General features: G+C 51.3%; 1 protein-coding gene across 2 annotated transcripts in view; it reads right to left on the bottom strand.

Annotated features, from left to right (window-relative positions):
- Positions 1-1,293: 1,293 nt before the first annotated feature.
- Positions 1,294-25,842, bottom strand: part of Atp1a3 (ATPase Na+/K+ transporting subunit alpha 3) — a 30,234-nt gene continuing 5,685 nt past the window's right edge. For both annotated transcript variants that reach the window (XM_036181773.1, XM_036181763.1), the window contains exons 5-23: positions 23,565-23,678; positions 23,338-23,472; positions 22,522-22,639; positions 22,141-22,409; positions 20,217-20,415; positions 20,031-20,140; positions 19,807-19,941; positions 15,829-16,021; positions 15,411-15,586; positions 15,193-15,329; positions 14,224-14,374; positions 13,423-13,591; positions 5,395-5,549; positions 5,171-5,294; positions 3,702-3,847; positions 3,175-3,305; positions 2,422-2,523; positions 2,026-2,117; positions 1,294-1,702 (exon numbers count right to left, since the gene is read on the bottom strand). In XM_036181773.1, coding sequence (XP_036037666.1) covers positions 1,674-1,702; positions 2,026-2,117; positions 2,422-2,523; positions 3,175-3,305; positions 3,702-3,847; positions 5,171-5,294; positions 5,395-5,549; positions 13,423-13,591; positions 14,224-14,374; positions 15,193-15,329; positions 15,411-15,586; positions 15,829-16,021; positions 19,807-19,941; positions 20,031-20,140; positions 20,217-20,415; positions 22,141-22,409; positions 22,522-22,639; positions 23,338-23,472; positions 23,565-23,678 — 2,685 coding nt within the window. In that variant the 3' untranslated portion in view covers positions 1,294-1,673. The remainder of the gene's footprint in view (positions 1,703-2,025; positions 2,118-2,421; positions 2,524-3,174; positions 3,306-3,701; positions 3,848-5,170; positions 5,295-5,394; positions 5,550-13,422; positions 13,592-14,223; positions 14,375-15,192; positions 15,330-15,410; positions 15,587-15,828; positions 16,022-19,806; positions 19,942-20,030; positions 20,141-20,216; positions 20,416-22,140; positions 22,410-22,521; positions 22,640-23,337; positions 23,473-23,564; positions 23,679-25,842) is intronic.

The raw sequence follows: 25,842 nt of genomic DNA, 5'->3' as shown, positions 1-25,842 counted from the left end.
CACCGTGCCTGGCTGCATCTTGTTTGTGAGACAAGGTTTCTTACTAAACCTGGAACTTACTGATTCATCTACACTGGTTGGCCAGTGAGCAGCAGCCTTCACCCATGTCTGCCTTTCCAGCGCTCAAACTGCAGATGCACACCACCACATACACTTTTTAAAAGTTTTTTTTTTTTTAATTCTAATTAAGTTTTTTGAGATACAGTCTCACTATGTAGCCTTAGCTGGCCTAACACCTGCTGTGTCTATAAGGCTGAATTCAATCAAACTCACCGAAGTTCACCTGCCTCTGCTAAAATTAAAGGAGTGGGCCACCATACCTGGTTTAATTTCAGTTTTATTTTATGTAGATGCGTATCTTGTTTGCATGCATGTCTGTGCACCACTTGTATGCCTGGTGCCAGTGGAGGCCATAAGAGCGCATCAGATCCCCTAGGACTAACTGGAGTTGTAGATACATTGTGAGCCACTATGTGGGTGCTGAGAACCCGGCTCCTGTGCAAGAGCAATAAGTGTTCTGAAGCACTGGTCTCTCCAGCCCCAAAGTTTCTTGTTGTTTTTGTGCACTTGAGGGTGTGAATGTGTGCAAGTTGACCTCAGAGAAAGAGGAGTGAGCATAACTGAGTTTGGATGGCCGCGGTCCAAAGCCCTTTGTCCACTTCTTTCTCCATAGCTCTGTGGCCATCAGCAAATCACTTCCCTCCCGGTGCCTCACACTGACGAGTATCTTTTGTTTGTTTTTTCCAGACAGGGTTCCTCTGTGTAGCTTTGGAGCCTTTCCTGGAACTCATTCTGTAAACCAGGCTGCCCTTGAACTCAGAGATCGGCCTGCCTCTGCCTCCCGAGTGCTGAGATTAAAGGCGTGCGCCACCACCGCCGCCACCGCCGCCGCCACCTCCACCACCACCACCACCTCCACCGCCACCACCACCACCGCCACCACCACCGCCGCCCGGCTTCACACTGATGAATATTAGGACACTGTTTAGGAGGGTCATCAGCACGTATCACCACCATCAGGCCCTGACCTCCCTCAGGGCCTCTTTTGGAAGGAGAAGACCCTTTCTACCATTCAAGTCCCATGCTCCTCCACTCCCTGTCTGTCAACCCACTGGGTTGAGAATTCTAACTCCCTAGAATCCAAAAGCCATGATTCTGCACCGCCCAAGATTTTGTGGCACCCTTTACCGGCTAAACTCATGAGGTGGCTCGTGTGAGTCACCCGGCGCTGCACTGGCAGAGGGCGCCCCATCTGCCCCTGGCTCTGGCTAGCAGGCACAACACGCACACAGCTTCTCTCTCCCCACTGATATATTTGATAATTGTTCAGAATTAGAACCGGAAATGGCATCAGCCAGAGGGCGGGCTGAGGGGAGTAAAAAAGAACCCAAGGAGGGAATGAGGGACAGGGTCACCAGGGAGAGAGGGGGAGACGCAGGAAAGGGAGGGAGAAGAAAGGCAGGGGCTGTGGAGGAGAGAGGCCAGCCAGAGGGGGAGGGGAGGGGAAACGGGGAGGGAACCAAGGTGTGGGAGATGAGGCTGGGCCGCAGGGAGAGGGGGGGGGCCACGGGGAGACAAGGCCCCTCCCCCCAGAGTACAAAATGGGGGGGTCGGAGTGGGCCGTCCTGGGCTGGGGGCAGGGAAGACGCGGTTGACGATGTGGTGGGTTGAGGTCAATAGTAGGTCTCTTTCTCCACCCAACCTGGAATGACAGAAGGGAGAGACCAAGTGAGAAGGGAAGACAGACCAGAGAGCCATCTAAGCAAGGGGTAGGGGCTTCGAAAGAAAACAAGGTGTGGTGCCAGGCCCGCCCTCCCAGCCCTGAAGAACTCAAGCAAGGAGGGACGTGAGTTCAAGCGCCACCTGAGTCTCAAGGCATACAGTCTCACTTGGAAAGAGAGAGAAGGGGGGGGGCAAAATGGGAAGAGAGGGAAAGAGAAAGGGGAAGGGGACCCATCCCGAGAGCCGCTGGTGAAAGCACCTCCTCTGCTTCCCCTCCCGACCTTCTGTGCCCCTGACCCTCACCCCCGGGGTTCCTGCGCAGGATGAGTTTGCGAATCTCATCGTAGACAAAGATGAGGAAACTGTAGGGAAAGGCACAGAACCACCAGCTAGGCCTGCAGAGGAAAAGAGAGAGGACGTGAGGGTGGCCCCAGATGTGGGGAGACCAGATGGCCAGTCTCCCTGGATCTTTAGTGCCACAGAGGAGTGCCCTGGACCCTGAATAGGGCCTGGGGATCTATCTGCAGAGTGCCCCCTGTGAGGTGGGGAGACTTGGTGGCATCAGAACAGGGCCGGCAACGGGGATCGAATAGGGACATCCAGAGGAACACCAGGGCAAGTGGGTTAGAAATTGAAGGCTGAGGCCCAGGCTGTAGAAGGTGTGGGAGTGTGGCATTCCTGGGTGGCCGGGGCACTCACTTGAGAGGGTACATGCGAAGGGCCACGTCCATGCCTGGGCAGTAGGACAGGAAGGCAGCAAGGGCCGTCTCCTCAAACAAGCCGAAGATCAAGATCTTATTCCTGGAGGCACAGGCGAGACAGGGCTAGACCTGCAGCACACCCCCGCCAGCCTCCCCCGCCCCACGGACACCCGGGCATGAATGGAAAAGCAAATGGAGCAAGACTCTGAGTCACCAGCCCACCATGATGCGCACACAGGGGAAAGAGAGGCGGCCATGGGGCAGAGGATGGGAGCCAGCTAGAGAAACAAATGTGAAGACAGCCCGAGTCGGAGAGCCACGGGGACAATGAGAGATGTAAGGCCGGTGATAAAGGAAGCAGCCAGGTGTGGTGGCATAGGCATGTGACCCCAGCACGTGGCCGCAGTAGGATTGCCGTGAGTTCGAGTCTAGCTTGGGCTAAATACCAAGGCACTGTCTCAAGCAGGAAAATAAAGTGAAAGGGGGAAGGAGGGAGAGACGGGGAGAGGGGAAGCAAGAGAAAGAGACAAGCAGGCACAGGTTTATAGAAGCAATGGTTATAAATGAAGGTGAGATCTGGAGGCCCAGAGCACTCCACCTCCACCCCCGAGGGAGAGAGAGAGAGAGACAAGCTTCCAATCTAAAACATGTGCCCCTCAAGAGCAAAGCAACCCGGAGGCAGAACAACCAAAGCTCAGAGCGAGGCGGGAGAGATACAAGCAGACCCGGGGTGGGGTAGCCAGGCCCTCACTTCATGCCCTGCTGGAAGACAGAGTTCCTCCTGGTCTTGCAGATGATCAGGTCAGCCCACTGGACCACCACGATGCTCACGAAGAAGGCTGTGTGGCATGTGAACTCTACCACCTTCCTCTGTTCGTATGTCTGCGGAAGCGAGATGTAGGAGGGTGGGGTGGTATCCTGTGACCCATCCCCAGAGTCCTTCACTGCCTCGCCCCTGCACGGGGTTTCTAGGACTTCAAATGGGCCTTCCTTCTTGAATTCATAGCCTCTTGGGAGCAAAGGAAGACGCAGGTGTTTTAAGAATCAGGGGGCCTTAATTGTTTGCTAGGAAGGAAACACCACCCTGTGGGTGTCCATTAGGGACAAACGGGAGCCAGGCTTTGACCAGATGGATGGAGATATGAAAGAAAGCCCACGCTTGGCTTTGTAGAGAGTTCAGGGAGAGGGTTGGATGTGGCTCTCAGGACAGAGAGGCCAGCATGGGACTTGAACCAGCTGTCATTCTGGTCCCGAGACACAGTGTGCAGCCCCACTCACCCACTGCTGCCCATAACTGTCTTCCAGGTCATTGACAGTGCGGTCATCCCAGTTCAGCCGGATGCCCACCAGGTTACCAGGCAAGAAGCCGTTTTCTGCCAGGATGACAAAGTAGGAGAAGAAACCGCCGAGGGCCTGGATCATCCCTGGGGGGGAGGGAGCCGAGGGGAGGGTGAGGAGAGAGCTGGCAGCATGCTCCACGCTCTCCAATGACCTTGGAGACCATCACAGTCATCTGTGGGTTACTCAGTCATCTTGCCTAAGCCATGGCATCTCCCGGCCCTGGTGGTGGGGTCTGAGATGGTTGGTCACTTGGTCAGGGAGCTATCCAGATGGATGACCCCCAAGGTCCATAGCTACCAGACTCAGGCTGCCCAAATATTCTAAATATCCTGGAGGAGCCAGGCTTATTACCACAGGTCTGTGACCCCAGCTATTCGGGAAACTAAAACATAAACGCAGAGCCTGGCTGGGTTACAGGATGAATTCAAGGCCAGCCTGGCCAACTTAGTGAGACCTTGTCTCAAATAAAAAGTAAGAGGGCTGGGCACGTAACTGTGGCAGAGTGCTTGCCTAGAATCTGCCAGTGAGTGAAGGGCTAGTGGTGTGGTTCTGTGGTAAATTACTTGCTTAGTATGCACGAAGCCCTAGGTTTAATACTAATAAAAATAACCAGGCATGGTGGTGTGTGCCCCTAAACACAGAACTTAGGAGACAGAAGCAGGCGGATCTCTGTGAGTTTGAGGCCAGCCTGGTCTACAGAGCCAGATCCAGGACAGGCACCACAACTACACAGATAAACCCTGTCTCGAAAAAAACAACAACAAAAAAATTAAATAAGTAAGTAAACATAAACAACAATAATGATGATGCTAATGCCTGTATACACCTGGGATCCCATGAGCACTCAGGATGGAGAGACAAAGGATCTGTCCGTTCTAGACAGCCAGAGCTACAGTGAGACCCTGCCTCAAACAAAAGAACAGAACACATGACCGGGAAAAGGGCTGGGGGGGGGTGGGGCGGCACACATGGCCGAGTGCCTGCTTGCCTAGCATGCAATGAAGCTCTGGGTTTAATCCACAGCCAGTAACAAACTAGGAGTGGTATCAGGTGCCTGTAATCCCAGTACTTAGGAGGTGGAGGCAGGAGGATCAGAAGTTCAGGGCTATTCTTGCCTACATAGTGAGTTGGAAGCTAGCCTGGGTTGCTTGAAATACTTAAAAAACAAACAAACAACACCACCACACACACACACACACACACACACACACACACACACACACACACACACACACGAAACCACCTAAGAGGAATCCAAACATGGGTTGCTTCAGCCTCACGGGCTTTGCTTTCCTCGGAGGTGTGGCCCCAGAAGTAGAGGCTCTGCCTTACACTTTGAGCCCTCGGACCAGGACACGCCCACTCTGCTGGGCTAACACATGGTTCTGAAAGCCAGCAGTCCTCACCAATCTGCCCGTAGGCCATGCTGATGAGTCTTTCGTTGACCAGTTTGTCTGTGCGTGGGTTCCGGGGCTGTCTCTTCATGATGTCACTCTCAGCAGCCTCGTAGGCCAAGGAGATGGCAGGGACCTGGATGGAAGAGAGACCCGGCTGTGTGAGTGGAGAGAGCAAGAGAGCGCATGCTTGTGAGGGTGGCCCCACCCCTGTTCTAGGTGGCAGCCCAGCTTACCATGTCGGTGCCCAGGTCAATACAGAGGATGGTGATGGTGCCAAGGGGCAGTGGGATGTTGGCCATGATGAAGAGCAGGAAGGGTGTGATCTCTGGGATGTTGCTGGTCAAAGTGTAGGCAATGGATTTCTTCAGGTTGTCAAAGATCAGGCGGCCTGTAGAGGGAGGAGCAGGCTTAGAATTTGGAATCCACTGGAGCCCCATGTCCTTGGTTTTGTTTGTTTGTTTTTTGAGGTACTGGAGATTGAACCTAGGCCAGACAAGATTATCACTGAGTCACACCCCCAGCCCCTCACTGGGGGATTCTAGGCAGGGGATCTACCACTGAGCCACACCCCCAGCCCCTCACTGGGGGATTCTAGGCAGGGGCTCTACCACTGAGCCACACCCCAGCCCCTCACAGGGGGATTCTAGGCAGGGGCTCTCCCACTGAGCCACACCCCAGCCCCTCACTGGGGAATTCTAGGCAGGGGCTCTACCACTGAGCCACATCCCTAGCCCCTCACTGGGGGATTCTAGGCAGGGGCTCTACCACGGGGGCTCTACCACTGAGCCCAACATCCTAGCCCCTGCACTGGGGAACTTCTAGGCAGGGGCCTCTACCACTAGCCACCACCCCAGCCCCTCACTTCTGTGGGGGGTATTCTAGGCAGGGGCTCTACCACTGAGCCACACCGCAGCCCCTCACTGGGGGATTCTAGGCAGGGGCTCTCCACTGAGTCACACCCCAGCCCCTTGCTTCCTGTCTACCTCACCCTCATCCTCACCTTTGCACATACCCCTCTGACCATTGAACCATTTGGAGAGCCTGTTTGGTAGCTTCCATCGAAAGGTTAAACATCCTTTACCGTCATCAACCCACTAACTCTGTTTCCAGGTTTATGTCCAAGAGAAATGATTGCTTATGTCCACCAGAAACCAAGTTCGCAAATGTTTACCATAGCAATATTCATAATAGCCTCCTCACACCAGAGCCAAGCTGAAAATGCGTGACAGGTGAGCAGTGGCGAAATTATGCAGCATCACAGGAACGACAGGGGGCGGGGCACGGACTCATGAGCTCACAGGCGAATCTGAGGTATTAGACTGATAACAGTCAGGCACAGGAGTGGGGCGGTAGCTCAGTTGATAGAGTGCTTGCCTAGTATTCATGAGGCCCTGGGTTCAAACCTTTGCACCACATTAAAACAAAACGGCTCGGCCATGGTGGCGCACGCCTTTAATCCCAGCACTCAGGAGGCAGAACCAGGTGGATCTCTGTGAGTTCGAGGCCAGCCTGGGCTACAGAGTGAGTTCCAGGAAAGGTGAGAAGCTACACAGAGAAACCCCTGTCTCAAAAGCAAAAAAGCCAAAAACCAACCAACCAAACAAAAAAAAAACCAAACCCCCCAAAACCCAAACAAACAAACAAAACAACTGGATGTGGATGTGGATGCTGGTCCTGATGGCACAGGCCTTTGATCCCAGGACCACATAATGAGACCTGCCTCAAAAAAAAAAAAAAAAAAAAAAAAAAAAACCAAGGAAAATAATATTCAGATACAAAAATGGTCATACTGCATGATCCCATTTAGATGACAAGAAGTCAGGACAGTGAACACCGAACTGTGAGGATGTCAGGCCAGGAAGGGATTTTAGTGGAGAGCCGGGTGTCTGTCTCTGTCTGCTTCTTATTTCTGCATTGTTGTGAATTACACCCAGGACCTCACATCTGCTAGACAAGCCAGACTCTACATGTTATTCCTATTGACTAGATTCTGGAGAGTGTTCAGGTATCCATATATGCACACATCTGTCAAGTTAGCTCGTGATGCGTGTGCTGTGTCTCACAAAACGCAGTCAGTACAGTGCACACCAAGTCAAAACCTAAGGACTAACACGGCCAGCCCCACCCATTGTCTGCCATAGGGAAGGCATTAAAATAGCTTGGTCTGCTTGTGGGACTCTCAGCAGTGGGAGCAGGGCCTGTCTCTAACGCCTTGCTTGGCTTGGGGACCCTGTTCCTCATACTGGATTGCCTTGCCCTGCCTTAATCCTACAGAAACTTGATATGCCATGCTTTGTTGACACCCATGGGAGGCCTGCCCCTTTCTGAACAGAAACAGAGGGGGAGTGAATGGGGATGGAGGGGAGACTTTGGTCAGGATGTAAAATAAATTAATCAATTTAATTAATAATAATAAAAAAAAGAAGCTGAGTGGTGGTGGTGCAAACCTTTGATCCCAGCACTCAGGAGGCAGAGGCAGACAGATCTCTAGGAGTTTAAGGCCAGCCTGAGTGAGTTCCAGGACAGGCTCCAAAGCTACACAGAGAAACCCTGTCTTGAAAAACAAAAAACAAAAAACAAAAACAAAATAATAATAATAAAGATTTTAAAAATTCCAATTTTATTTATATTTTTATAACCTATTTAAAAAATGTCAGGTGCAGTAGTGTACACTTGTAAACTCAACACTTGGAAAGTAGAGACAGGAGGGTCAGGAGTTCAAGGTCATCCTTAGCTACACAGTAAGGTCAAGTCAGCCAAAAAAAAAGGCAATAGACTAAAATAGGCATTTCTCCAAAGAGAACACACAAATAGGCCAGGCACAGTGGCACATGCCTGTAATTCTAGTACTCAGGAGGCAAAGGTAGGGTCACAGCAACTCTCGATAGCAAGTTCTAGGCCAGCCAGGACTATACAGCCAGACTGTTTAAACAATAAAAATCAGGGCTGGGTGTGGAGGCACACGCCTCTAGTCCTGGCACTTGGGAGGCAGAGGCAGCTGGATCTCCAGGAGTTCCAGGCCAGTCAGAGCTACAGAGATCTGTCTCAAAAGGCAGAAAAAAGAATTTTAAAAACAAAGTCTAGGGCTGGAGAGATGGCTCAGAGGTTAAGAGCACTGGCTGTTCTTCCAAAGGTCCAGAGTTCAATTCCCAGCAACCACATGGTGGCTCACAACCATCTGTAGTGAGATCTGGAGCCCTCTTCTGGTGTGCAGGCATACATGCAGACAGAGTACTGTATACATAATAAATAAATAAAATCTTTAAAAAAACAAAAAACAAAGACTATAAGCCATATTTGATAGCACAGCAGCATTGGTAGCTGCTGGGAATACAAATTAAATTAATTGCAGTGAGACATGACACTACCCCAGACAGAGTAGTTATGATCCAAAGGAAAAGAGCTGGAGAGGAGGCAGGGAAGGAAAAGGGAACTGTGTACACTGTAGGTCAGGGCATACATTAACTGGTGGCCATAGCTGCCTTCCACAATGTAAATTAGCACAGCCATCATGGAAAATGGTATGGGGATTTCCTTACAAAATTAAAAACAGGGGCTGGAGAGGCAGCTCAGTGGTCAAGAGTATGGGCTACTCTTCCAGAGGACACAGGTTCTGTGCCCAGACCCACCTAGTAGCTCACAAGTGTCTATAACTCAGCTCCAGGGGATCCAGTGCCTTCTGGCCTCTGTGGGCACTGCACACACGTGGTGCATAGACATACATGCAGTCAAAACATCCATACACAACAAATAAAATAATAAACAAAAAAGACTTAAGAAGAATGAAATGGATGGTATTGAAAACCTTTGTGCTGGGCATAGAGGCCCAGGTACCACATGCTCTCTCCCACATATGGAATCTAAACGAGTTCATCTTATTCGGGTGTGACGTTACACACCTGTAATCTCAGGAGGATTGCCAGCAGTTCAAGGCTAATATTGTCTCAAAAAACCCCTCCTCCTAAAAAGGGGTGGGGGGAGGCGCTGAAGAGCTGGCTCCGTGGCTATGAGTGGATAACGCTCTTGCAGAGGACCCATGTTTTGTTCCCAGCATCCTTATCCCATGGCTCACAACAGCCTCTAATTCCAGCTCTAGGGGACCCAACACTCTCCCCGGGCCTCGTCAGGCACCTGCACTCGTGTGCACATACAGGCACACACACAATGTTAAACACAGAGAGCCAATCTCACAGTTGAGAGTAAAATGGCAGTTAGAGAGTCTGGAAAGGGGGCCAGGGTTTCTCTGTAGCTTTGCGTCTGTCCTGGAACTCGCTCTGGAGACCAGGCTGGCCTGGAACTCACCGAGATCTGCCTGCCTCTGCCTCCCGAGTGCTGGGATTGCAGGTGTGCGCCACCACTGCCCAGCGAGAGTGCCAAAGTTATGCAGAATGCTAAGCAACAATGAAGAGTAAAGGGCTGTGACGTAGCTCAGTAGGTACAGCGTGTGCTTTGTATGCACAAGGACCCAAGCTGCATCCTCATCACGTAAAAAAGAAAACAGTCCACAGATGTAGGAAACTGGTATGCTGCTGTGTAACAGGTTGACAATCCATCATGCACACACCTAATGTCTCAAATGCTAGGAGAAAGAGCACTGGATATTTTCTCCCAGAAGAAATGCTAACTGAAGACACGCTTAACCCATTAACCAGTAACCAACACATATGTGTATCAAAATAATCACATGGCAACCCAATTAGGAGCTACAATTTTTTGGGTTTGTTTGTTTGTTTTAACATCTTGGGTAGCTCAGACTGGTCTTAAACACTTGAGGTCCCTCCCAAGTGCTAGAACTACAGGCATATTCCACCAAGCACAGCTGGTGTTTGTTTGGTTGGGTTTTTTTTCTTTTTGGTTTGTTTTTTTTTTGTTTTGTTTTTGAGACAGGGTCTCACTGTGTAGTTCTGGATGTCCTGGAACTCACTATGTAGACCAGGCTGGCCTCAAACTCATAGAGATCCGCCTATTTCTGCCTCCCGAGTGCTGGAATCAAAGGCATTCTTTACCCTGCCTTCCAGTTAGCTGATTGTTTTTTAAATTATGTGTGTGGGTGGATGTGCACGTGTGTGTAGTGCCTTTAGAGGCCAGAAGAGGGCGGTGGAGCCCTGGAGCTAGAGTTACAGACAGTGGTGAACTGCCCGGCTAAGAGGCTAGGAACCAAACTTGGGTTCTCTGCAACAGCCGGACGTACTCTTTTAATTTTTTTTATTTTTAATTTATTTTATTTTATTTATTTATTTTTATTTTTATTATTTTTTTGAGGCTGGGCCTGGAACTAAATCTTTTTGCCTTAGTCTCCCAAGGCACATACACCAGCACACGAATATGTGCACCTCTTATGTTTTTTTTGTTTTGTTGTTTGTTTTTTTTTTTTTTTTTGGTTTTTCGAGACAGGGTTTCTCTGTAGCTTTGGAGGCTGTCCTGGACTAGCTCTGTAGACCAGGCTGGCCTCAAACTCACGGAGATCTGCCTGCCTCCGCCTCCCGAGTGCTGGGATTATAGGCATGCGCCACCACCGCCCGGCAACGTTTTTTATGTATCTGTTAAAACAAATCCAGCCAGTTGCGGTGGCTCACAGCTGTAATTCCAGCACTCAGAAGGCTGAAGCAAGAGGATTTTTGTGAGCTAAAGACCAGTCTGGGCTACATAGTGAATTGTAGGCTAGCTTGGGCTGCAGATTGAGACCCTATCAAAACAAAACAAAAGTTGTCATTGTACCAAAGGCCTCGGACCTCCTAGTGTCCTCATGTGGCAATCATGTTCCTTTAAAGAAGCTATTTGTTTCTCGTTCTGAAATGTCCCTAGGTAAAAGAATGACTCACGGACTCTGGACTGACAGCCCGGGAACCTGCATGGGACTGAACTAGGCCCGCTGAATGTGGGTGACAGTTGTGTGGCTCAATCTGTTTGTGGGGTCCCTGGCAGCAGGACCAGGACTTATCCCAGGTACATGAACTGGCTTTTTGGAGCCCATTCCCTGTGGTGGGATACCTTGCTCAGCGTTGATACAATGGGGAGGGGCTAGGCTCTCCTTCGACTTGGTATGCCAGACTTTGTTGACTACCATGGGAGGCCTTAACCACTCTGAGGAGTGGATGGGGGCAGAGTGGGAGGGAGGGGAGGAGGTGGGAAAAGGGGAGGGAGGGGGAACTGGGGTTGGTATGTAAAATGAAAAAAATTAATAAATATATTTTTTTAAAAAAGGGGGTGGGGTGGGGGCTTAGCTCAGTGGTAGAGCACTGGCCTAGCAAGCGCAAGGATTGGGGTTCAATTCTCAGCTCAAAAAAAAAGAAAGAGAAAAGAAAGAAAGAAAAAAGAATGACTCAAGGATACTTCAGCATACATCAGCATGTGGTAGTGTGCAGAGAAGAAATGGGTCACCTGCAGCTCAGTGACAGTGGCAGGGGATGTCACATGCCACTCACTATACTTCTGGTAGCTGTAATTTCCCCTTGTAGAAATTAAAGCCCCACCCCACCCAGCCTCTTGTCTTCAGAAGGGCAAGGCTGACAACACACTCCCCCGCCCCCAACCCCTCAGGTCTCTCTGTAACTTACTTGGAGACAGAGTTCCACTAAGCTGCACCTGGTTGTGAACCTCCTCAGCCCCCAGAATAGCCTGCACCACTAAACTGGAGTTCAGTGGGCTTCTGAGCACTGCCCACAACTTATTGTTTTATAAGTGTTTGTTAATTGTTTTAGAAAACTCATTTCCCTGCCTTTAGAGGGAGGACCAGTTTTCAGCCCGTCCTTCAGACTGGATGATGCCAAGGGCGGAGCTTTGTCCTGCCCAGGCAGAGATGTCTGGGGCCGAGAGAAGTATCTGTGCTTTTTTCTGGGATATTGGAGACAAGGGCTAATGGCATCTAGCTTGTCACTGTGGGCTCAGCTTTTTTTCCTTTTACTATACTTTGGTTTTCTGTTTGGAGACAGGGTCTTACTGTATAGTTCTGGCTAGTCTGCAACTCACTTTGTTTGTAGATCAGGCTGGCCTTGGATTTACAGAAATCTTCCCGCCTTTCGCCTCCAGGATTCTGGGACTAAAGGTGTGGAACTACCATACCTGGATGACTGTACTTTTTTTTTCAAGACAGAGTCTCACTATGTGGTTCTGGCTGTCCTGAAACTCACTCTGTAGACCAGGCTGGCCTCGAACTCACAGAGATCCACCTGCCTCTGCCTCTGGAGTGCTGAGACTAAAGGTGTACATCACCATGGCCAGCTCATCCTTACTGTTATTTTTACTTTTTCTTTTCATGCAGTGGCTGAAACTCAAAGAACTACATTCTTGGCTCATTATAGTACTGACCTCCCTCCCTGCCCCCCACCTCTGTGTGTATATGCGTGTGCGTGTGCGTGTGTGTGTGTGTGTGTGTGTGTGTGTGTGTGTGTGTGTGTGTATTGGTGTGTGTGTGTGTGTGTGTGTGTGTGTGTGTGTGTGTGTGTGTGTGTGTGTGTGTGTGTGTGTGAGCGTGTGCGTATGTTTCTGGAACAGGGTCTCACTCATAGCCTAGCTGGCCTAGAACTCACAACAATTCACCCGCCTCAGTCTCCTGAGCCCTGTGTTTATAGGTGTGCCACCACACCCAGCAAGTAGTGACATTTCCGATGGGGAGAGACTCTGGGAGAAAAATGATACAAGCATGAACAGTTATAGGTTAGAGTGACTAGGGTTTGGTTTTGTTTTTGGCATTTTCTGTAATTATCAATGGAATTATCAACGATCAGAATAAAATAAAACATAAACCAGCCCCTTCTGTGGTCACTTCTAGACCCTCCAGGAAATGGGTCTGGTGTTGGTTGGCTCTGCAGTGGGGACTCTCCTACTACACCAACCCCAGCCCCACACCTGGCTCCTTTACCTCACTTTGCAGGAATTGACATTTTCTTTGCCTGTGTTCCCCACCCCCCATCCTTTCAAGTGAATGTGGACCTCCAGTTCGGCTCAGTGTCCATTCTTGTTCCTGTCCACTCTGGAAGATGACTGAACCCCAGCCTATGTCAGGGGAGGGGCCTTCCACGCCTCCCAGGATCCTCTCCTTTGCAGCAACTGCAGTAACTTTACAGGGCTTTGGAATGCTTCTAGACTGCACTGGTGCCAGGTGATGCAGGGATGCCGAAGCCGCAGCCCATCCTGCCTTGTGGTCCCATCTTGCGGCCTTGCATACTACTACACACCTGGCCTGCTGCCCCCCTTCCTAAAGCTTCCGACAATGACTCAGTCTCTGCTGCCCCCTCCCTGCCAGCCCCCAGCCCGCTCACCTTCCTCCACCCCAGTGACAATGGAGGCAAAATTGTCATCGAGCAGAATCATGTCGGCAGCCTGCTTAGAGACATCAGAACCAGCAATGCCCATGGCCACGCCGATGTCAGCCTTCTTTAGAGCGGGGGAGTCATTCACACCATCACCAGTCACAGCTACAATTGCTCCCTGGAAGGAGGAAGGGTGAGGGTGAGAACCAGGAGTCCAGACCCAGCCCTCCTCCCTCAGACACTTGGTCCAGGCCCAGCCCTCCTCCCTCAGACCCAGGGGTCAGGTCAGCCCTCTCCTCAGACCCTGGTCAGGCCAGCCCTTCCTCCCTCAACCCAGGGTTCCAGCGGCCCAGCCCTCCTCCTCAGACCCAGGGATCCAGGCTAGCCTCCTCCCTCAGACCCTGGTCCAGGCCCAGCTCTCCCTCAGACCCAGGGATCAGCCCAGCCTCCTCCTCAGACCAGGGTCCAGGCTCAGCCATCCTCCCTCAGACCAGGGTTCGCAGGCCCAGCCCTCCTCCCTCAGACCCAGCGGATCCAGGCCTAGCCCTCCTCCCTCGACCCTGGGTCCAGGCCCCAGCCCCTCCTCCCTCAGACGCCAGGGGATTCCAGACCCAGCCCTCCTCCCTCAGACCCAGGGTCCAGGCTCCAGCCCTTCCTCCCTCAGAACAGGGTCCAGGCCCAGCCCTCCTCCCTCAGACCCTGGGTCCAGGCCCAGCCCTCCTCCCTCAGACCCAGGGATCCAGGCCCTAGCTGCCTCCCTCAGACCCAGAGTCCAGGCCCAGCCCTCCCTCTGACTAGGAGGGAGCTTACCTGTCTCTGGCAGCCTTCCACAATAATGAGCTTCTGCTGAGGGGAGGTGCGGGCAAAGACAATCTCAGTGTGGTTCTGCAGGATCTCGTCAATCTGCTCAGAGGTGAAGTCCTTGAGGTCGGTGCCATGGATCACACAGGCTTTGGCGTCCCTGAGAAGAGCAGAAAGAGCAGAGGCCAAGTGAGAAGTGGGGACACAGGACAGACAGAGGGACAGACCACAGACAGGGAGACAGAGGAGAAGGGCAGATGAAGGGATGTGATAAGGTTAGAGAGAGCCAAGCCTGAAGGACTGAGGGACCAGAAATGGAGGTTGGAATAATAGGAAGAAGAAAGAGCCAGACATAAAGATGGAAAAGCCAGAAGCCAGAAAAACAAAACATAAATATACAGTGTATGAGGAGAGCAGAGTGAAGAAATATGGGCTTCCTTAAATCCATTGAGAGCAACTGTTTATGATTATTTATAACCTGACCACTAGGTGGGATAGTGCATTCCTTTAATCCTAGTACTTGGGAGGTAGAGGCAAGCAGATGTCCGAGTTCAAGGCCAGTCTGGTGTACATAACAAGTTCTAGGCTAGTCAGGACTATACAGTGAGACACTCTCTCAAAAAGAAATATTTAAATATAATTATCTGTAGCCTGCTCCTCCCACACACCTTCTTTTTGAGTGGTGCTTAGGATAGAACCCAGAGCCTCTTATTATTAGGCAAGCACTCACCACTGAGCCACACCCCAGCCCTCACTGGGGGATTCTAGGAAAACATTGTCTCTGAGCTGTATTCTCAGTCCTTAGTGTTTAGAGACAGGATCTTGCTGTGTAGCTCTCCTCTTTTGAGCACTGGGATTATAGGTATGCACCACCATACCTAGCTTTTTTTAACTTTGTGTTTGTATTGTTTGGGGCGGTACTGAGGACCAAGCCGATGGCCCTGTAAGCAGGATCTGGAGGGAGGCATGGCTACTCACCTAGGGTTGACCTGGCTGACGGGGATGTTGAGCCGGGCAGCAATGTCCTCTACAGTCTCATTGCCCTCGGAGATGATGCCTACACCTTTGGCAATGGCCTTGGCTGTGATGGGGTGATCACCGGTGACCATGATGACCTATAATCATTGTGTTTTAGGGATAGCCTGGCATCCTGCATCAGCCCATGGCCACACCCACCAAGCTGCCCAAGGACACACCTTGATGCCTGCGCTGCGGCACTTGCCCACAGCATCAGGGACAGCTGCCCGGGGAGGGTCAATCATGGACATGAGACCCACAAAGCAAAGGTTGTCTGTGGTGAAGTTCACATCGTCACAGTCAAAGGCAAAGCCCTTGGGGAACTGTTCCTCAGGCAGGTAGTAATGGCAGAAACCTGGTGATAGGGACAAGGGAGGGTATATGAAGGCATCAGCCTCAAGACCTCCATTTGCTCCCAAACTGTCTGGATTCTCTGCAGTCAGTCTCCCACACAGCCAGGGGCCAACCCTCATTTGTTTCTCAGCAACGACTTCCTCCACTTGTTCATTTACTCATCTATTCATTCATTCATGGTGCATTCTGGCCCCAAAGGGTTCTTAGAGCCAGACCTTTTCCTGCCCCACCCATAATACACACCCAGCACACGCTCGCCCAGACCACCAAGCTCCAGGTAGGCATTCTGGAAGGCCTCCTTCATCTCCTCATCCAGAGGCTGCTCTTTGCCTTGCAGGAGGATGGTGGCACACCGGTCCAGAATGCGTTCTGGGGCTCCCTTCATCACCAGCAGGTATCGGTTGTCATTGGGGTCTTCAGTCTCATGGATAGATAGCTGCAACAGAGAGGGGTGTACACTGAAGCCATGTGGGAACCTGGGAGTTGTCTGCACCCAGGTAGGGGGAGTACCTTCCCCATGCCAGGATAGGACAGATGCCTAAGGGCATTGCCCATATCTCTCCAGGCCTCTTCCTGTTTCTCAAATTTCCTGGAGATCTCTGTTCAACCCTTTTCTGTCTATCCGTCTCTGTCCATCTCTCTCATAGAAATTCCAGCTGTCTCTGGATCATATACTTTCTCTCTGCCTTGTTGGAACTCAGTGTACAACCACCCCAAATCTAGCAGTTAGCTTGCCTCCTAAGCGTACCTAGAATCTAATCTTCTCACTCTCTCCTCTGCTGCCCTAGCCCTGGGATCCAGCTATCATTAACTCTCACTTTAATCTCTTATCTACTTTCCCTATGTCAGCCAGCCTGGGTCAAAGTTCAACAGCAGAACAATGGCCTAGAACCCCCCAGTAAGGGGCTGGGGTGTGACTCAGTGGGAGAGCCCTGCCTAGAATCCCCCAGTGAGGGGTTGGGGTGTGGTCAGTGGTAGAACCCCTGCCTGGAATCCTCCAGTGAGGGGTTGGGGTGTGGCTCAATGGTAGAGCCCCTGTCTAGAATCCCCCAGTGAGGGGCTGGGATGTGGCTCAGTGGTAGAACCCCTGCCTAGAATCTCCCAGTGAGGGGCTGGGGTGTGGCTCAGTAGACCTCCTGCCTAGAATCCCCCAGTGAGGGGCTGGGGTGTGGCTCAGTGGTGGAGCCCCTGCCTAGAATCCCCCAGTGAGGGGCTGGAGGTGTGGATCAGTGGTAGAGCCCCTCCTAGAACCCCCCAGTGAGGGGCTGGGGTGTGGCTCAGTGGTAGAGCCCCTGCCTAGAATCCCCCAGTGAGGGGCTGGGGTGTGGCTCAGTGGTAGAACCCCTGCCTAGAACCCCCAGTGAGGGGCCGGGGTGTGGCTCAGTGGGAGAGCCCCTGCCTAGAACCCCCAGTGAGGGGCTGGGGTGTGGCTCAGTGGGAGAGCCCCTGCCTAGAATCCCCCAGTGAGGGGCTGGGGTGTGGCTCAGTGGGAGAGCCCCTGCCTAGAATCCCCCAGTGAGGGGCTGGGGGTGTGGCTCAGTTGGAGAGTACCTGCCTAGAATCCATCAAGAAAAGGTAGGGGTTGTTGTTCAGAAGTAAAGTGCTTGCTAACATAAGGTCCTGGGTTCCATTCCTAGCCCCAAAGTAAATAAAAACTAAAAAGAAACCATAAGTCATTGAAAAATGCCGCATCCACTTTGGCAAAGAGCTCAACAGTTTCCCCAAAGGTGGAAACAGCCCAACTGTCCATCAACAGATGAATGGGTCAACTAGATGTGACATATTCACACAATGAAGTATGTATTTTCTCTTAAAGCAGCTGGAAACATCTGCCCACATCTGCCACCACAGTACTTGTGAGGCTGAAGCAGAGAATCACTATGAGTTTGAGTCTTGCCAGGGTTACATTAGTGAGTTCTAGACCAGGCTGGGTTATAAAGCGAGACCTTGTCTCAAAACACTGAAAAAATAAAATAAAAGAGAGAATAGATTAAAAAGTCATGAGGATCCAGCTGGTGGTGGTGGCAGTGGTGGCGCACGGAATCATGTAATACTTGGCCTTTTAAAAAATCCGTTTTATTGCCGGGTGGTGGTGGTGCACACCTTTAATCCCAGCATTCAGGAGGCAGAGGCAGGCAGATCTCTGTGAGTTTGAGGCTAGCCTGGGCTACAGAGGGAGTTCCAGGACAGCCTGGGCTACTCAGAGAAACCCTGTCTCGAAAAAGTCAAAACCAACCAACCAAAGTCATTAGGAAACTGGTGTTCTATGGCTCAATGGGTAGAGGTGATTGCTGTTCAAGCCTGAAGACCTGAGTTCAGTCCCTGGAACTTCCTTCCATAAAGGTAGGGGAGAGAACCGACTCCACAAGGTTGTCCTCTGCCCTCCACAAGCAACCCCCACCATCATATATGCACAATAATAAATGTTTAAAAAAAAAAGAAAGAAAGAGGCTCTGGTGGATGTGTGGATGGATCCTGAGAACGAGATAGAGTAAAAGAAAACGGATTTTTTTTTTTTTTTTTTTTTTGAGACAGGGTTTCTCTGTGTAGCTTTGCGCCTTTCCTGGATCTTGCTCTGTAGCCCAGGCTGGCTTTGAACTCACAGAGATCCACCTGCCTCTGCCTCCCAAGTGCTGGGATTAAAGGCGTGCACCACCACCACCCGGCAATAAAACGGATTTTTTAAAAGGCCAAGTATTACATGATTCCGTTTTCCTTAATGAAATGTCCAGAACAAGTAAATCCACAGAGACAGAAAGTAGGTTAGTGTTTGCAGAGGCTGGGGGCAGGGCCTTCTGGAGAAGGGGTGGGTGGAAGCTGAGAGAGTTATGGGTTTCTTTCTGAGGTGGTAAAAACAATCTAAAACGGACTCTGTGGGTGGTTGCCCAAGTCCGAGTACATTAACACATCTGCTCCTGGTCTCTGAGTTGTAGCTTCATAAATCTCTCTAATTTAGAGTTCTGTCTTCCCTCCTCTGCTTCCTGTCATGGTCCTTGGCCCTCTCAGAGTCATAGCCGGGTCTCCCCCACAGCCTTCAGAGCTCCCACAGTCCCGTATGCCTTGTCCTTGGTCCCTTACCATGTTGGCTGCTGGTAGTTCAGGCAGGTGACACTCCTGCCCCAGGACCTTTGTACATGCTGCCTGCTGCCTGCTGCCCGAACACTCTCTAACCTTGCAGGGCTCCTCCCCTCAATCTTTGATTATCTGTCTCCTAGGACTTGAGTATCAGAAAGGAAGGGTCTTACTGATCCTCTCACTACCCCGTGTACCCCAATACCTAAAACAGGACCAAGAGGCTTGAAAACACATCTGGAAAATGTGTGAAAAATGCAACCCTTGTTCTTGAGATGGTGGCCAGGGCCCACCCTCTACAATAGGATGCTCTTTGCTTCTGCACCTCCCATTTCAACCTCTCACTATGGAACTCTCCGCTTCAGCCCTTCCCCCACTTCAGTGCCCTTCCCCCACTCCTCTATCCTCATCCTCGGTTTCACAGATGGGAAACTGAGGTTCGGTACAGATTAGTATCTTGCCCCAAAGCCAGATAGAAGTGGGACAGAGGTGGCTAAACTCGGGAATTATAGAGAAACTGCGACCCCTGGTCGCTGTCCCCGTGTGGTAAACTAGCTATTTCCTCCATGCCGGACATGACTGGTGCCATTGTGGAGCAGAGTTCCGTGGTGACCTACAGAAGGCTTTCACTCATGGATGGAAAGGGGAGAGTCACCCAGCCCTCCCTTCTGTCCCCGCAGCTGCCCAGGAGATGGGACTCTGCTAACAGAGCTTTCATGAGTCATCTCCCACGGGTGGCATTTTTTGGTGATGCAGCTGTCTTGAGTCATTCCAAGCTCCTGTAAGTAACTTGCCACCCTTGTTTCCTATAATTACCCCATTCTTTCACCACACTGTTATGTAGCCCAGGTTGGCCTGGAACTTGCTAGGTACCCGAGGATAGCTTTGATGCGCTTACCTTCACTTCATTGGTGCTGGGATTGTGCCACCATGCCTGACTTGTTTCTTGTTTTAAGACAGAGTCTTGTGTAGCCCAGGCTAGCCTCAAACTCACTATGTAGCCGAGGATGGCCATGAACTCCAGATCCTCCTGCCTCTACCTCCCAAGCGCTGGGCTCACGGGTGTTCACTAACACACCCAGCTCAGACAGACATTTCTTTATATCGTCCCAGGAAGACCCACAGAACACACAGACCTGGAGTTCGTACCTGGTATTTGTTAGTGGAGTTGAAGGGAATCTCTGCCACTTTCTTGTTTCGTTCACGCATCAGCTTCACGGAACCCGAGGACAGCTCAATGCACTTGAGCAGGGCAGACTCAGAGGCATCACCAGCTACGTCCCTCTACAGTATACAGAAAGCCTGGTCAGTCAGCAGTGGGGAGGAGGAGGGGAAGGGGTGTTTGGTCAGAGTGGGCAGGCAGCTGCACCTACCTTGAGCACAGGGATGTTATCCTGCCCGCCCTTGAAGACAGCCCGGTTGCAGAGTCCAGCGATGTGGGACAGGGCCACCCAGGTATGTGAGCTCTTGTCGAAAGAGGTCCCTGTAGGAGTCACGTGTGAGGCCACAAGGCCCCCTGGGATGGGGTGCCCTAGTCCCCACCCTGAGCCCCTACTGACCTGACTGATCCTCAGTGGTGTCGGCCTCATGGATCTGGTTGTCAAACCACATGTGCGCAACAGTCATGCGGTTCTGGGTGAGGGTGCCGGTCTTGTCGGAGCAGATGGTGGAAGTGGAGCCCAGAGTCTCCACCGCCTCCAGGTTCTTCACCAGACAGTTCTTGCGAGCCATGCGCTTGGCAGTCAGGGTCAGACACACCTGGAGGATGGGCAAGGATAGAAGGACAGCACAGATGTGTGGACTTCACCTACCGTGGGGAGCACCTGGGGCTATGGAATTAGCAAAACGACAATGGTAGGTGTGGTTGTTGAGCAAATGACCAGACACAGATGTGGCCTCAAAACACACAGTAGGATGTTCTCGCAGGCAGTAGGTACAACAGACTCACACTCAAAGCAACTGAAGTGTGTTGGGGGTGGGTGGGTGGTTGAGGGGGGCTGGAAAGATGGCTCAGTGATTAAGAGCACATACTGTTCTTGCAGAGGACCCAGGTTTGACTCCCAGCACCCACATCAGGCAGCTCACAAATAAGTAACAATTAAAATGAAAAATAGAAAATAAGAAGGCCTGGGGGAGTGGAGGGAGGGGAAACTGCAGTCAGGGTGTAATGTATTTTTTTCTATAAAATAAAAAATTTCAATAAAAATTTTTGAAAAAAAGAGAGCTGGAGAGATGGCTCAGAGGTTAAGGGCACCGACTGCTCTTCCAGAGGTCCTGAGTTCAATTCCCAGCAACCACATGGTGGCTCACAACCATCTGTAATGAGATATGGCACCCTCTTCTGATCTGCAGGCAGAACACTGTATACATAACAAACAAATAAATAAATCTTTAAAACAAATTTTTTAAAGAAAAAAAAAAAAGGTTAAAAACAGTGGTTAAGAGCACTGACTGCTCTTTCAGAGGACCCAGGTTCAATTCCCAGCAACCACATGGCAGCTCACAACTGTCTGTAACTCCATTTCCAGGGGACTGGACATCCATGGCAAAACACCAATGTGCATAAAATAAAAGTAAATAAAGAGAGGGATGGAGGGATGGAGGGATGGAGGGAAGGGAGAGGGAGGGAGGAAGGGCCATATTTAAACAATGCACTCACTTCGTGCATCTGGGGTGGGAGCAGAAGACAAGGTATTGGGTGGGGGAGCATTACTTTATTCTAAAAATGGAACAAATGGGTTGGTGAGATGCTCAGTGGATGAAGCACTTGCTGCCAAGCCTGATGACCCGAGTTCAATCCCCAGGGCCCCCACATGCTGGAAGGAGAACTGAAAGTTGTCTGCTGACCTGGGTACGATGGTGTGTGCAAGTGCTAACACCCACACACACCCTGCACTGCCACACCCAGCACTGCCACACCCAGCACTGCCACACCCAGCCACACAAATGTAATACATAAATTATAAAAAAAATCAAACAACTACTATTCCACTTTCGCAATGAGTGGGTGCATCCATCCCAATTTTGTGAATTGAATTAAAATGTAATAGGGGCAGGGGCTGGACAGATGGCTCAGTGGTTAAGAACATTTGTTGGACTTTCAGAGAACACAGGTTCTGGTCTCTACACCCTCATGGTGGCTCATGGCCATTCCAGTTCCACTGGATCCAATGCCCTCTCCTGACCTCCAAGGGCATCAGGCATGCACATGGTGCACACATATATATGCAGGCAGAACACTCATACACAAAAAATAAAGTGCCTTCTTTTTTTTTTTTTTTTTGTCTTTTTAAGGCGCTGAGGCGCTGGAGAGATGGCTCAGTGGGAAGAGCACTTATTGCTCTTGCAGAGGACCTGGGTTCCATTCCTAACATCCATGTGGCAACTCATAACCTCTGTAACTCCAGTTCCAGGGCATCTGTCACCCTCAGACCCAGGGGTCCTGCCTGGCCCCAGTCCCCCTCCCTCGGGGTTCAGCATTACCGTGACAGTAGCCAGAAGCCCCTCGGGGACATTGGCCACGATGATGCCGATGAGGAAGATGACAGCCTCGAGCCAGGTGTATCCCAGAATGAGGGAGAGGATGAAGAAGGAGACGCCCAGGAACACCGCCACGCCAGTGATGAGCTGGATGAAGTGCTCAATCTCAATGGCGATGGGCGTCTTGCCCACCTCCAGGCCTGAGGCCAGGGTGGCGATGCGGCCCATGACAGTGCGGTCACCTGTGGCCACCACCACACCCCGAGCGGTGCCTGCAGGGCCAAAGGAAGACGTTCAGGTCTGCTAGAACTCGGAAGGCTGTGGGTACCCCACCTCCTGAGCCACGTTGTCTCTCTTTCTGTGCCCTTGGGGCCCCTCTTTCACCTTCCACACAGTTGGTGGAAAAGAAAGTGATGTTCCGGGTCTCCAAGGGATTGTCATGTGTGCAGTCCGGGGAACGGGTCTGGGGCTCAGATTCACCAGTCAGGGAGGAATTGTCCACCTGGGGATTGAACGGCAGAGTTACAGTTCAGCACAAGGCCCAGGAACAGAGAGCAAGGAACGGGGGGCCTTGAAGTAAAGCCTGTCCCAGGAAGTTACAGAAAAAGGCAGGAGAGCCCTGACTGGCCTGCAGCATCTGGGAAACCGGGAGGCAGGATACTAAAGGACAGTGGGCATGAATAGGACCTCTGCCTCACGTCTAAAGTCCCTCAGAAGCCGGGCGGTGGTGGCGCATGCCTTTAATCCCAGCACTTGGGAGGCAGAGGCAGGTGGATCTCTGTGAGTTCGAGGCCAGCCTGGGCTACAGAGCGAGATCCAGGGAAGGCACCAAAACTACACAGAGAAACCCTGTCTCAAAAAAACAAAACAAAACAAAAAAGTCTCTCAGAATTTCTGTGGGGTGGGCCTGAGCCTAGAATACCAGGTCTGAAGGAAGGTTGGGGCCTGGATCCCTGAGTCCCAGGGAGGAGGTCTGGGGTCTGGATCCCTGGGTCTGAGGGAGGAGGGCTGGAACCTGGAGCCCTGGGTCTGAGGGAGGAGGGCTGGGGTCTGGAGCCCTGGGTCTGAGGGAGGAGGGCTGGGGTCTGGAGCCCTGGGTCTGAGGGAGGAGGGCTGGGGTCTGGAGCTCCGGGGTCCATGAGGCACTCAGAAGATTTTCCTCCTCATTCCTGAGAGCAGAGAACAGAGGTGGAACTTCACCTTGCAGCCATGGGCTGAGATGATGCGAAGGTCAGCTGGGACTCGGTCCCCACCCTTGATCTCCACCAGGTCCCCGACCACCACCTCCTCGGCATTCACCTGCATCTTCTCACCTTCCCGAATCACAAGGGCTTGCTGGGTGTGAGAGAGAAGAGTCAGCCCTGGAAATTCCCCTGCCAGGGAGTCCCATCTGGCCACTTCCTTCTGTCCCTTTGGGCCCTCCTCACCTGGGGAACCATGTTCTTGAAGGACTCCATGATCTTAGAACTCTTGGCTTCCTGGTAGTAGGAGAAGCAGCCAGTGATGATCACCACAGCAGCCAGCACAATGCCCAGGTACAGCTGTGGGAACACATGTGTACAGAACACGTCATCACAACAGCTGTGCACACTCCCCACCCACCTTTACCCCCAGGTCTGCGAGGGAGCTTTGTGCATCTGCCTGTGGCCTTATTCTTTGTGTGTGTGTCTGTCTGGTTGTATATAGGCCTGTAGGCCTCACCTTGTGTTTATAAGACTGTGTGTTTGAGTCTGTTCTTCAGCTTTTTTGTACTTATTATTTTTTAAATTATTACATTTTATTTGTGTGTGTGTGTGTGTGTGTGTGTGTGTGTGTGTGTGTACAGAGGCTAGAGGACAACTTCAGGTTACATTCCTTGGGCACCATATACCTTTTATATTTTTTAGAGACAAGGTTTCTCACAGCCTGGAATTTATCAAGTGGTCAAGGCTGCCGGGCCATCAAGCTCCGGGGTCAGCCTGCCTCCACCTCTCCAGCACTGGGATGACAAATGATTGACACACAGCAGCTTCTTTACAGGAATTCTGGGCCTAAAACTCAGGTCTTCAAGCCTAAACAGCAAGTGCTTAATCCCACCTCTTCCTTTTTCTTTTTTGAGACATAGTGCAGGCTAGTCTAGAACTTGCCACATAGCCGAGGATGATCCTGAACTCTTGATCTTCTTGCCTGCTTCCTCTATAGTGCTGGAATTTCAAGCATGTACCACCGCATCTGGCTCTGTTTTCTTGTCTGTTTTGTGTTTTTGTTTTGCTTTTTCAAGACAGGGTTTCTCTGTGTAGCCCTGGCTGTCCAGGAACTCAACTCTGTAGACCGGGCTGGCCTGGAACTCACAGAGATCTGCCTGCCTCTGCCTCCCGAGTGCTGGGATGAAAGCCCACTTCACCCCTCACTGATTTGAGATGAGATCTTTGTAGTCTAGGCTGGCCTTGAACTTTTGTTCTTCCTGGCTTAACCTCCTCAATGCTGGCATGACAGGTGCTGTCCACCATGCCCGGCTCTGTTGGTCTGCTTCTGTCCAGAGTGCACCTGTGTGTATGCCTATGAACCTGTGTTTGAACCAATCTTCCTGTGGGACTCTCCAGGTTCACTCCTCATATACAGGTGAAGACCTCTACGTAGTTGTGTGGGATTCTGTGTCCACAGGTGTGAAGATTGTAACAGCCCTGTCTCACGCCTGTCTCCCATGGGGGTTAGATGAGCCCCGACCTTCCTCCTCATCTCCAAAGTTGCTGAGGTCAGAGAGCCTTAAGCCAGAACTCTAGTTCATCCCACAACCCCCTTTTCTCTTTAATTGGGGTCTCTTATAGCTCACCCAGGTGGACACTGAACTGATCCTCCTGCCTCAGCCTCCCGAGTGCTTGCACAACAGGCTTACACAACTACACCCAGTTTTGTATGGTGCTGGAAATCAAACCTAGGACTTCATGCGCACCAGGTAAACACTCTACCAGCTGACCTACACAGGTTCTTATTTTTTTATAATTAAAAACTATGTGCACACACATTCTTTCATGTGAACAAGGGCGTGTGCATGTGTACACATGCAGAAGTAGGGCAACATAGGTATGGGTCTTCATTTTCCACTTTGAGAGAGGGCCTCTTAGTTTTCGTTTATTTGTTTTTTAACACCTATGTATTTGCATATGACTGTTTTGCCAAAGCGTATCTTTGCACACCACGTGTGCCTTGTGCCATGGAGTCCAGAAGGGGGCACTGGACCCCCTGGAACTGTGGTGGCAGACGGCTGTAAGCTACCATGTGGGTATTGGGAGAGAACCGAGGTCCTCTGCTACAGCAGCAAATGCTCTTAGTTGCTGAGCTGTTTCTCCAGTCCCGCGGGTCTCTCACCCCCACTGCATGCTTCCGGCAGGCTGACCTGTGAGTGTCTGGGAACACTCCTGCCTCTGCCTCCACCTCCCCACAGAAGCACTGGTGTTCCGATGCACACCAGGGTATCAGCTTCAGGTGGGTGCTGAGGACTTGAACTCAGGCCCTTCTGGCTGTACAGCAAGTGCTTTACCTATTCAGCCTTCTTCCGAGCCAACATTTTTTGAGACAGGATTCTGCTCTGTAGCCTAGGCTGGACTCAAACTCATAACCTTCCTGCCTCAGTTTCCTGTGTGAGGGAATACCAGTAGTGTGCCACCACACATGTCCTCTATGAATGCAGAGAATTGAGCCCAGGCCCCCATGAAACCTTGCCAA

The sequence above is a fragment of the Onychomys torridus genome, chromosome 1 (assembly GCF_903995425.1).
Source record: "Onychomys torridus chromosome 1, mOncTor1.1, whole genome shotgun sequence".
Lineage (NCBI taxonomy): Eukaryota > Metazoa > Chordata > Mammalia > Rodentia > Cricetidae > Onychomys > Onychomys torridus.
This window is presented reverse-complemented; position numbering and strand designations above follow the sequence as displayed.